Source organism: Microsporum canis, genomic scaffold, assembly GCF_000151145.1.
Source record: "Microsporum canis CBS 113480 supercont1.7 genomic scaffold, whole genome shotgun sequence".
Lineage (NCBI taxonomy): Eukaryota > Fungi > Ascomycota > Eurotiomycetes > Onygenales > Arthrodermataceae > Microsporum > Microsporum canis.
Genome location: NW_003299163.1, coordinates 589,890 through 602,396, shown reverse-complemented (window position 1 = coordinate 602,396; position 12,507 = coordinate 589,890). Strand labels below are relative to the sequence as shown.

The 12,507-nt window shown below is 50.4% G+C and overlaps 3 protein-coding genes across 3 annotated transcripts; all 3 read left to right on the top strand.

Moving 5' to 3' along the window:
- Positions 1-755: 755 nt before the first annotated feature.
- MCYG_07399 (spermatogenesis-associated protein 13) lies at positions 756-6,733 on the top strand (the record flags this gene model as incomplete). The annotated part of the gene is made up of 3 exons (XM_002843570.1): positions 756-5,235; positions 5,348-5,401; positions 5,487-6,733. The coding sequence occupies 3 exons, from the start codon at positions 756-758 to the stop codon at positions 6,731-6,733; spliced, it is 5,781 nt and encodes a 1,926-aa protein (XP_002843616.1).
- Positions 6,734-8,188: 1,455 nt separating this feature from the next.
- Positions 8,189-9,546, top strand: MCYG_07398 (Ulp1 protease family protein; the record flags this gene model as incomplete). Its single annotated transcript, XM_002843569.1, has 3 exons — positions 8,189-8,276; positions 8,427-8,496; positions 8,550-9,546. 3 exons carry the CDS (start codon positions 8,189-8,191, stop codon positions 9,544-9,546), a joined length of 1,155 nt encoding a protein of 384 aa, XP_002843615.1.
- Positions 9,547-9,927: 381 nt separating this feature from the next.
- Positions 9,928-11,181, top strand: MCYG_07397 (DUF453 domain-containing protein; the record flags this gene model as incomplete). Its single annotated transcript, XM_002843568.1, has 2 exons — positions 9,928-9,951; positions 10,006-11,181. 2 exons carry the CDS (start codon positions 9,928-9,930, stop codon positions 11,179-11,181), a joined length of 1,200 nt encoding a protein of 399 aa, XP_002843614.1.
- Between the last annotated feature and the right edge of the window lie 1,326 nt (positions 11,182-12,507).

Sequence of the window (12,507 nt, the reverse complement as noted above, 5' to 3'; positions counted from 1 at the left end):
AAAGTCCAGAGACTCCTTAATCTTACCCGAAACACATCTTAACGTCTCCTTTTATATCTCGACTCTCCCCGGCCAATACTCGACCGGCTGCTATCCAACATCTACTCCTACTTCTGCTCTACTATCTGCCTTCTATCGGTTGACTCTCGAATCCGCTAGAGAAGAAGAGAAGAATAAGAAAAGAAACCCCACAGCCCAAGCAGGTTCTTCCATATATAACTATTTAACCGTAAAACTGGAGAACGTCCAAGGCTATATTTGAATTTTTTCGGCTCACAGAGAAGAGGACGAGGTAGAGGGGATGTCTAGTATCTAGTACGTAAGATCGAGAGGTAGTCATAATAGAAAAAAGACTGGAGAGAGAGAGAAAAGGAGAGGGTTCACTGTTTACTCCTGAGATGTGCGACTTTGATGCTGCCCAAGTTTTGTTTCTTCAACCACGTCGACTTGCATCTTGCAGCTTGCATGCACACACAACTTCGACAAGACAACGAGACGACAACGACGGCCAGAGGAGAAGAAATAAGGAGAAGAGGGAGATGAGCTGACTGCCACGTCGAAAGGAGTTCTCGTCTTACAGGGTCATACAGGCCCTGCTCCCTTGCTTTTTCCCAACACCCTCGCCCTGCTTGACTGGCCTCTCTGGCTCTGCTCTCTGTATCGCCCGCCCGCTCGAACCGGCCCTGCCAGTCCTTGTCTTGCCCTGTTCGACCGCTGCTCGCCCTGTTCGCCCCCCTAGATGAGTCCCTCGCACCATGTCTGCTCCTCGAGACTGCGACCTCGACTCGCCGGCGGACGTGCTGCTGCCCCAGACCACCTACCAGCAGCCCGCCAGGGAGGAGGCCTACCCAGACCCTCACGACTTTTACCTGCATTACAGCCATAATACCAGTGCCAGTGCCAGCAGTAGTGGTGGTAACAACGTCGACAGCGTCCATACTGCTGGCAGACAGACGGCAGAGTTGGACCTCTCGCCCAGCAAGACCAGGCGGGTGACCGCTACTCCAGCGGCGTCGATATCAACAACATACAGAAGCAGGCAGTCCTCGCTGCAGGACCTCGTCAACAGGTTCAACCAGACGCCAGACGAGGTCGTGCCCAAGCCGTCTGCTGCCTCCGCACACGCCCATGCAAGGACTTCCACCGCCGTCTACAAGGGACTCCCCTCCGCTGCTCCAGTGCCAGCTAGACGGCCCTTGTTCGGCGAGATCATACCCACCACCAGTGCTACACTTACTACATATACGCCGTCTACGCATCATCAGATAGGGTCACTTCAGACATCATTTCCGACGGGATCAATTTCCAGCAGGAGAGGCAGGAGTGGCTCGGACAGCTGCATGCATACGCCCAAACAGCTACACTTCCTAGACAACGCGTTTGATCCGCATCCACCACACATACAAAAAGCACACCATATACTCGACGTCGACTCGCCCACCGCATGGTATCTGCCTTCTCTCTCCCATCGACGCTCCCAAAGTGACCTGGGCTCCCCCGTTTCGCCGCAGCTGAACATGAACCCACACCCCATCTCAACTTCCTTTTCATCGCGCCAATCGCAGTTCCAGTCCCAGCTCCAGTCTCACGCCGCCGCTCAGCACTCCAGAATACCGCTCTCTGCCCGTCGAGCCAGCCAGGCCTCTGACTCGGGCAACTCCTCCCCTTCCACTCGCACAAACTCCGCCCTGGACCGGTATCCTCCGCCAGCAGTGTCCCTTCCACCCAAGGGAGTCAGCTTGCTCCCCAAACCAACTCCGCCAGGAGGAGCTTCTCCTCGATTCCGTGCTCGCTCCTCATCCACAAACACCACCGCCAGCAACTCCACGGCCGGCAGTCGTCGCCACATCCCCAGGGACCAGAAGAGTCCGACCCTCCAGGCTTTCATCACGGCTCCTCTGCCCAAGAAATCCCCTCCATTGCGCAGCTCTAGGCCAAGACAGCCCGTTTCTAGCGCCACAACTTCGGCTTCCCGCGCTAGGCTTGTAGATCGTATCTCGGGCTTGCAGTCCAAGGACGGCTCCAGATCGGCGTCTGGTTCCAAGAAACCGCCTGAGCTTGGAAGCGTCGATTTTGCAGCCAGACGACAGCGGATACAACAAGCTTTCAACCGCACCGTGGAGGAGAATGCTAAGAAGGAGGAGAGGGCTGCCGTACGACGAGAGCGTGAAATTGCCAGGAAAATGGCCAGACAGGCACGTCCACATCCACCACAGGAACAACAGCCTCAACAAACCCAGCCAGAACTAGAACCGCAAACACAACCAGTAGACGAGCCCTCGCCGTTGCCATTGGAGGAACCACAACAACAGCCAGCTGCCGTGCCTGAACCGGAGCCGGAACAGGAGCCAACGGCTGTACCAGAGTCGATAGAATTGGAATCCGAACCAACGACGACAACGACAACGACTACGCCGGTGGGACAAGAAGCTACGCCCGCCGATCCCGTGAATGAGTGTGCAGAACCGCAATTCACCTCTGACGACTCCTTCGTCACGCCTGACGAGGGACGCTCTCCCATCTTACTACCCGTAACATATAAGCCAGACCATCACCAACAAAATCAACAACAACAGGCGGATTTAAATCGCCCAGAAACACCCGACATGACCTTACGCGACACGTTCAGGCCCAAAACACCCGAATCAGGCAACACGGACACGATACCCCAATCAGCCGTTACGGTGGGCACAGAAATCACCACCTTCGACCCAGAGCCGCAGGATGGGCTGCTCGCCCATCGAACCATGCTAAACCATATAATGCAGATGCGTGAATCCAGTCCCAGCGTGTCCAGCACCTCAGACGGACACGGTGACCACGATACAGAGCACGACGACAGCACCGCCGATGACGGAGAGTCAATACGCATCATGCTTCGACGGTCAAGATATCTTGACTCAATAGCCCATGAAGTCAGCAACCCTCACCACAGGTGGAGTATGAGTTCGTGGAACTCTTCCTTCCAGGATCATCCGCCGTCAAGAGATGTTGAAGGCGAGGGCGTCGAGTCCAAGCATCAGGAAGATAGCTGCGATAGCTCTCATTCCCTACATGAAAACCCGACAACTCCACAACCTATCTTCCCGCCTTCTCCGCCATGTGAAGCTGATGATGCGCAGGCTGATATAGCCACCGACGACAGCCACAAGCACCGTGGTGGCGGCGGCGAGTCTCCTGTTCTCGGCACCGGCGACGACGATGCTGTCATTGCCTCGCTTGAGAGGCGATTTAGCATGAACATGGCCAACCACTACACCACTATCGCCAAGCAGGCACGTTGGGACTCCAAGCGAGCTACGCAGCTATATCTCCAGGAGCTGGCCAAGGCAGGATACGAGAGGCCACGAGTACCCATCTTGACGCCCGGTAGCAGTGAGAGCGAAGGGAAGAGGTTATCTGCCCAGGACAGCGTGAGCAGAGGGACCGATGAAGGAGACGCCGATGATGGTGTCCTTGTACCTGACTCTGCAACCATACCCACAGCGGAGTTCCTGCCTGCGCGTGCGAGTTTACATCTACGAGATGACTGGGACACTTCCCCTTCTATCGCGGATTGGATGCATCTGGCTGCCGGGGAGGATGAGATGCAGCAACACCAGCATCTTCATCAGCCCGAACATGAATATCAGCAGCATCAGCGCCAGGCAACGGATGCAACTGAGATACCCCATACATCTGCATCTGCATCTGCATCCGCATCCGCATCTGACCAAGAAGGAGCAGAGACGCCCAGAAACGCAGTACCATCTCAATTCGCCTCTATAGACGGCACTGTTGAAGGTCTGGGGCTGGAAATCCGCGTGCAGTCACCGCAAGATGGAGACTCGCCAACACTACCGTCTCCCTTCCACATGCATCTTCCCGTTCCATCAATACCTCACCATCCACCGCCGCCCCCTCCTACTGCTGCTGCTGCTACTTCTTCTCCTTCTCACCTAGCAGCGGAGCAGGTAGAAGGACAACCCACTGGCCTCGATGCATCACCAAGTGTCTACACCAACACTCCCTCTTCGAGCACGATGCCTTCTCTGCCTACATTCCACGACGCACCGCCCAGCAGTCGAAGTGAAGATTCTTCGTTGCACATAACCCCTCCGCAAACTGTCTCCTCTTCGACCTCGCAAACGCAGGATCAGCCCTCGTCCCTGGCACCAGAAACCACCTCTGCGTTCCACGACATTCTTGACCCTGCGTCACGTATTTCCCCCACCCCTGAACAACGACGTCTCAAGAAACGGCGAAACGTAATCAAGGAATTGGTAGATACCGAATATACCTTTGGCCAAGATATGACTGTTGTCGTGGACATATACAAAGGTACATCAAGTTCTTGCCTCGGCTTATCGCCCGAAGACATAAAGACTCTATTTGGCAACTCAGAGCAGGTCGTTCAGTTTTCGATGGATTGGCAGGATGCTCTCAAACAAGCGGCGAAAAGCGTCTATGTCTTGCCGAAATCCCAGCGGTGGAGCAGTAAACGAAGCAGCAAATGTACTCAGAACAGCGCAGTCTTTAGTAGCAGCCCAGACCCGCAGCAGGTAGCTGACGAAGAGAATGATCGCAAGACAGCTATTGGTGAAGCATTCATGGCTAACATTGAGAGGATGGAGGCCGTTTATTCCGACTATTTACGTAACCATGATGCAGCGAACAGGACTCTCGAAGTACTCCTGAAGAACAAGAATGTCAACATCTGGTTGAAGGAATGCCGCGAGTGGGCTGCTGATCTTACGTCTGCATGGAATCTAGACTCCTTGCTAGTCAAGCCTGTCCAGCGTATACTTAAATACCCGCTCCTTCTCACCGAGCTACTAAGTGCAACCCCAGCCGACCATCCAGACCATGCTGCGATCGCAAGTGCCCTCGCAGCTACCACAGCCATCTCCGTACGAATAAATGAGATGAAGAAGCGTGCCGACCTCGTCGGTCAGGTTGTAGGAAATAGTCGAAAGCGAAAAGAGTCCGACGTCCGCGCCGGTCTCTCAAAGGCGTTTGGTCGACGGACTGAGAAATTAAAGCAACATGTCGGTATCACGGAGATGTTCTCGGATAAGGAATACGATATTCTCAGTCAACGGTTTGGAGATAATTTCTTCCAGCTGCAGCTTGTCATGCGTGATGTAGAGGGATATCTGGGTGAAATTCAAAGTTCAATGAACAAGTTTAACGAGTTCATCGTTGCCGTTGAAGGATATATTACACTTGCGCCGTCAAATTATCCTGAGCTGGAGAGTAAATGGTGCCGATTCCGGTTGGCGGTTAAGGACGTTATGACCGTTGCGTTAGCTGACCATGTAAGTTGTTAAACTCTTTTTGTTATTACTTTTCAAAACGGGGAATGTAGAGCCTAACGGCCAGACAGGTCACACAAGTCCGGAAAAGCGTTGTAGCTCCGATGGTTACACTATTGAAGCTTCACGACGGGCCGCAGCGAGTAATGCAAAAGCGTAACAAGAGGCTGATGGACTATGTTAAATACAAAGCCATCAAGGACCGAGGGGATAAGCCTGATAAGAAAGTTACGGAGCAAGGAGAACAATTTGTGGCGCTCAATATGGCGCTAAAAGACGAACTACCGAAGCTCTTGTCCCTTACCGGCAAATTAATGGAAGCTTGTTTAAACGCTTTCGTCCAGATCCAAGCCACCTGGCTCACGTTGATGCAGAAGAGACTCGGGTATACCATCGATAGACTGCCTCAGGACATCAATCAGATCATCACCGATTGGTCAGGGGACTTCTCGTTCAGTGAAGCCCAGGTTCTCTCTCTGGGCGTCTGCAATGGATCTATCCTGGCAGACACAGCTCTGGTAAACAACTACAACTCCCCGCCACCTTCCCATGGAGCCGATGCCACTTCCTCCCGCCGCCCGTCAACAGTCAACAGCGCGACTGGCCGGACATTCTCCGGCGAATCGGGCAATTCACCCAAGGGTTCTCACGAATTTGCCTCACGGAGTCCAGAACACTTGATACAAACTCCGCCCGGCACCGGCTTCATGCAACATGGGAATGGATCATATGTGTTCCCAACATCTGGCCCTCGCACGCGTGCCAATTCCACGTATTCAGTCCGGGCACCAGACGTGACCAACAGCCATATCCCGTCGATACCATCAATAATCAATTCCTCTACCCGCTCCAGCGTCACGGGCCCCAGCGGCACCAGCAACTCATCATACCGAACATCAGACGCCTCGCCGAAGCTGCCGCTTCTTGCTCTAGACACGCCCCGTCTCGAGTTCTTCCCTGACCACCTGATGAGTAGTAGCCGATATAACGTCAATGTCAATGGCAACAGCAATAACAACCACATAGCTCCCGATCCAGCTGAGCATCCGTCCTCCCCCTCAGCAACACGGTATTCCGGCTTCTTTTCCTCGGCCATGCCGATGGCAGAAAACCCCGAACCATCTCGCTTCGTCACCCAGCACCACCAACACAGCAGCATCCCTATGAACCGTAGTATTAGTGCCGGCACCAATGCCCATGCGGGCTATACCTCTGCACCTAAACAACCCTCCATCCTCTTCCTGGCCGCTAGCATGTTCGAGTTTAATATCGACCGCGCCCGGCGCGAGGCAGGGTATCCATACCTAACCTATGTGGCTGGTGAGATATTTGATGTCATTGGTGAAAAGGGTGATCTCTGGCTTGCCCGAAACCAAGACGACCCAACTCGCCAGGTCGGCTGGATCTGGACGAAACATTTTGCCAAGTTGGCCGGTTAAAATTACAGCCATCTCATCCTATATTATTACCTATCATTTTACTGTTATGTTATTCTATTTATCCTCACACATGGGATACATTTCCGTTCATCCTTGGAGACAGACTTATATTCATTTTCTTTTCCGTCCTATCTCATCGTTTCTCATCTCCTTTGTTATTTGGGCGATATTTCCACCAGCATGCTCCCTTTTTTTTTGTCTGTTTCTATACGACTCTGTTCTTCTCATACCGGTATCTCCTTTCTCTTCCCTTTTCATTTTCATTTTTTTTTTTTTCAATGGTGACAACGGTATTGGGCTTGGGTTTGGAAGGGGGCATCCTATATCTTCAGAACAGCAACTTGACTTACATATACCCCGGCGCCCGGAATATACGCAAACAAGCAAACGAAGACAACAAGACGGGAGAAAAAGCTATACAGCTACGCAGGAAAGAAAAGAATCAAAAGCACGACACCGGGGAAGAGAGAACGAGACGAAATAATCGAACACCCTCCGCGATCACTATAAACCGAGTCCGTCACCCTATAACTTTCTTGCTCCTCGACCTTGGCTTCATCTTTAGGGCATGCCCAACGCTGTTATACTGCTTTAATCGCTTATACCTTATTTTCTACCTCCTTTTCTACCTCCTTTTCATGTAAATCTAGAAATCTCTACAACTTTTACTCTATGACATCATAACCTCACGTGATGTTTTGATACTTCAAATAAAAAAGAAGATAAAATCTGGGGAAAAGAAGAAAAAAAGCGGCTTTTGAGGTTGTAGAAAGAGAAGAAGAAACGCTGCTTTTTCGTCCAAGTGGCTTGTCCGTTCTTCGCAGGTGGCAGTTTTACCGGGCTGTATCATCTCTTCTATAAAGCTTTCAAGGGGCAAGACTTGAAGATTCTCTGGTTATTTATGATGCGGTGGTTGCCACTCCGCATCCCATAAGTTCCGCTGCGTTTCCTCCCACTTTATACTATTCTTCTACTACTACATCTTCACTACATCTTCAATAGTATCATTCTACGCTGGCCTCTAGACCCCTCTCTACCATTGTCAAGGTGGATAGAAGAAGAAGAAGAAGACAACCCCGCCTCGCAGCTCCGGAGACACGGAATCCTGGAAGATGCTCGATGGAGGAGGATTCAGTCGATTCAAGGGCAAGGTGAAAGAGCGGCTTGGTGATGCGGTTAGTAGTTGGTATTTTTCTCTCTCTTCCTCTTCAGTGGTATCGATCTGTTTCACCGGTTATTCTGCTTTGCTTCGTCGTTTGCTTAAAAGTGTTTGATATAAGCTTGCACAACATGGCTTGCTATCAACCGCCTCGCCCCAGCTGGATTTGTTTGCACGAATAAGACAAGTATATATGAAATATCTTGCAGGATGGAATTCTTTCCTTTCAAAGCAGCTACTAGCTTAATATCTGCTTATTCTTATATTTTTGTAGCCTGGCTTCTCATTCTGTTGCTATGGCTCTATACCAGAGAATCACCCGTCATCTGCTCAGGTATATGAATGCTAACACGTACAAGAATTCGGATGAAGTCTACTTGACCTGTGAGTGATGGCAGCTGTCCCTTTATGTGGTTATTGTCGTTGAATACATACACTGACGACGGCCTTGTTGCTCCAGACAATGATAACAGCCGTATGTGAAAGGTACTCCCGCTCTCTGCCTTGGTGGCTCTGCTGATATATTGTGTATAGTTACAAATGGAGACGTCAATACGCTCAAGGGTGACTGGCTGACGGACAGTGTCATCGCATTCTGGGAGGAGTATGACGTCTCTCTTCACAACTTGGGATAGTTAGCTGACTCTTATGCCGTAGATATCTGGAGCATGAGGTGCTAGCACAGTATAATACTCGAATTATACTCCTTCGCCCAAGCATGTCATTCCTCCTGCTTCATACCGTTGATCCGCAGACCCTGAAGAGTGCGCTGCCGGACTTCACTCGTGCTTCTCACGTATTCCTGCCCATCAACGACTGCCGTGATACCACGGAAGCGGAAGGCGGCTCGCACTGGTCTCTACTACTAGTCTCTCTCGTGGACAAAGTAGCCTTTCACTATGACTCTCTCCCGCCCGGAAACGTCACCGAGGCGAGCCAGGTTACGGCTAAGATCAGCAAGCTCTGCGACATACCCATCAAGTTCGTGCACATGCGAGACTCGCCTATGCAAGAAAATAGCAGTGACTGCGGTATATTCGTCTGTATGACGATGAGATATCTTCTCCAGCACCGACTCTTGCAAGCTCATTCAAAGGAGTATGTCACCATGGCGTTGGACGGCGTTCCGCTCGATGCCTCGACCGCTCGCAAGGAAATGCTGCACATCATACACCGGTTAAAGAGGGATAGAGATCGGAGAAGATCGTATGTAACTTCTTCCGCTGCACCTGTTGCGTCTCGCTCTTTTGCTACGCCGCGTTCTCTTCTCGCCCGTACCCATAATGCAGCTGTCCATCCTTCTCCCTTAGACCCCAGAGCACCCGCCACTCCCGCTTCTCCTTGTCGCGGCTCGAGATTCCCCTTGCTCACCTACTTCTTTGCTTGTGCCCTGTTTATTGTCATGATTGGGGTCGCTATTGCCCTTTACTTCCCTAACTTCAACCTGATCTATGTTTACCACAGCTATACTCAAGTTTACCATCCTATGTACCGTGAATCTTGTCAAAGACTTGACTCCCTTCTTGTCTCAGCCAATTCCATGCTATCCCCATTCCTTGCCCAAGCCTATTCACAATTGCAAGAGCTCCATGGACACGGGAAGGAGTACTTTACTAAGGTGTATGACGCATTCGCCCATTTGAGACGAATATAGGTCGACCCCACATAAATCTCCATCGCCCGATGGCCATACACTGAAGAAAAAGATGAAGGATGTGATCGGACTCGATAATTAGTTGTTCTGGACTTTATTGTTGTATCCTTGTTTTGATAGCCGTTTGGATGTACGGATGGTGCACCAGGGCACAACGATACCACTACAGTTAGTTAGCGCGCAGTATGCTTTAGTATCTTTATCTGTTTCATCCCAGAGGCGTGGTAATTAGTTATGGAGTGGGTGTCTAGGGGATTATCAGATGCAAATCCTTACAGATGGCCGAATAGCCAAGTTTGATATTTAAACATCTTTTTTTCACTTACGTCCTTTACTACTACAACAATATATCCAGTATTGCACAAACATTAAGAAGACACAATGTGGAAGTCTCAAATTGGCTCAGTAAGTCCAATCGACAAATCAACGAGAATAATACATATTCTAAGGCATGTGTAGTGCTCGGTGAAGAGTCGACTGTTCTCAACCAGTGTGGCAGTACATCGACAAAACCGAATTCCAGCCTCATACTATCGAGGCGGAACTTCGAGAGGCCTGATCTTCCAGCAGAAAGACCTGCCTGCGTCTCGAGATGACTGGAAGTCCATCTTCCTCGGCACCATGGGCTCTCCAGACCCAAATGGCCGACAGCTAGACGGGCTAGGAGGCGGCATATCCAGTCTATCAAAAATCTGCGTCGTGTCTCCAGCCTCAGACCAGTCTCGAGCACAGGGGGCACAGGTGGACTTTACCTTTGTTCAAGTAGGCATCAAATCAACGGACATCGATTACTCAGGGAACTGCGGGAATCTAACCAGTGCCGTTGGACCGTTTGCTATCGACTCGGGACTGGTCAGCCTGAGCAGGGAAGATGTAAAAGCAGACAAGACGGCCACTGTTCGCATATACAATACGAATACCCAGAAGATAATCGACTCTACGTTTCCGATTTCAATCTCACCTGATGGTACCGTCGAGGCTGAAGCCAGCGGCGACTTCACAATCGACGGTGTCGCTGGATCCTCGTCAAGAATCAAACTCGACTTTATCAACCCGTCCGGCGCTAAAACGGGAAAACTACTACCCACAGGGGCACCGATGGATACCTTTGATGGTGTACGAGCAACGTGCATCGACGTGGGGAATCCCATGATATTCATACCTGCTTCTGACCTACCTGTCGACGGCAAGATATCTCCCGACCAGATATCTTCCACACCTGGTTTGCTTGAGCGCTTAGAGCGTATCAGAACCCAGGCCGCGATCAAGATGGGCATGGCAAAGACGGCAGACGATGTGCCTGCGTCTATACCAAAAGTGAATATCATCTCCACGCCTGACGAAGAGGGTGTGGATATCACCGTCAGAACCATCTCGGTAGGCCAACCGCACAAGGCTCTTCCCATCACTGCCGGGCTCAGTCTTGCTGTAGCCACAAAGTTGGAAGGATCGGTTGTTAAGCAGTTTGTATCGAGGGAAAGTAAGGCGGCGAGTGATGCCGTTGTTATTGGCCACCCTGGGGGAACGTTAGCCGTGGGTGCAGAGTTCAAGGATAGTGATAGTCGAGTCGTTGATAGAGCGACGGTGTATAGATCTGCTAGGCGGCTGATGGATGGTCTTGTATACTGGAAGTGACTTTATATTCAATGGCTATATGTAGTATTGTAGTAATATGAATGGGTATTAACCTGATACTTGTTTACTGTTCAGATTTTATATATTCGAATATAGACAAATACGTTAGTCTTAGGCTTCATTTTGGCTGCTAGCAAAAGATGAAGAGCCGACATGAAGGTACGTGACGAAGCTTCACCTTGACATCTTACCATCAAAGTGGTGACGAGTGAGAATACTTTGGCTCACCTGCTTCTCAAGTAAACATGTACTTTATATGATTGCTCCGTGTTTGGTAGTCAGGACACATAGTATAGGCCATCGATATAAGTATTGGTATGAGAACTATCATTTGGTACTTACACTATACTAATGTAGTCGAGTATACAATAACGCTGTCATTAATACAATTCATATCTCTTAGACGTCTTGTTTGACGAACTAGAAACCCTGATCAGTTGAATGCGTCTCATGATACATTCACATTACTGACTGCTATAGATAAGTACTTGAATAATATCAGCACACCTGGCTACGGCTTCTGCCACTTGATGGCGATTTAGTAGCCTGATGGTATATATATAGGGTTATATAGAGTGGCAAAAGCATTGGTAGGTGTCTCTGTATCGCAGTTTGAACCGCGTATAGCAGAGGCCAAACGCAGCATGGAATTTTCCTGTGCTAATGTTACGGTAGTCAGCATTCTAGTCAATATTTCATCCTGGAATGCGACTTGTTATGGGGTATAAGCTTAGGATACGTTTGTGGAGTGTCATACGAAGCCTCCGTCATACGCCAGATTTCCAGCCACGAGTAATGGGTATGCCTGTTCTCTTGATTATTAGTTATCCATAACGTAGGAAGTGCTTATCTCCGTAAATAGGTATATCTGGGTATCGTCCCGTAGTCCTCGAGGAGGGTGTAACCTATATCAGGCGGCTATGTAGCTTCCATCACAGGCGGACGGTTGACGCTGCCTGGTCCCCTGCATTCTGCTCTCCCTTCACGTAGTCCAGGCTTGAGTATCTGGTGATATCAACTCTGTCGTGGTCTCTAGGTCAACTGAGAGGCGTACTGATATAGGGGCCACCCGCTATCTCCAACGCAGCGGGCCTGAAACCGTTCGTAAAAGCGTAGAAAACAGCTCGAGACGTCTACTAACAGCCTATAAACAACATTTCAACAGGCCAAAACCGCCCACCATCTCTGATCTGCGCCGCTTCCTGCACTGCTTTGGTGGAAGGAAGACGACGCACAGGCCCATATATCCGTTTTGACGAAACGGAAAGCGAAGATAGAAGATATCAAGGCGTCAGAAGGGATGAGAAGATGGTCTACGTCGATCTG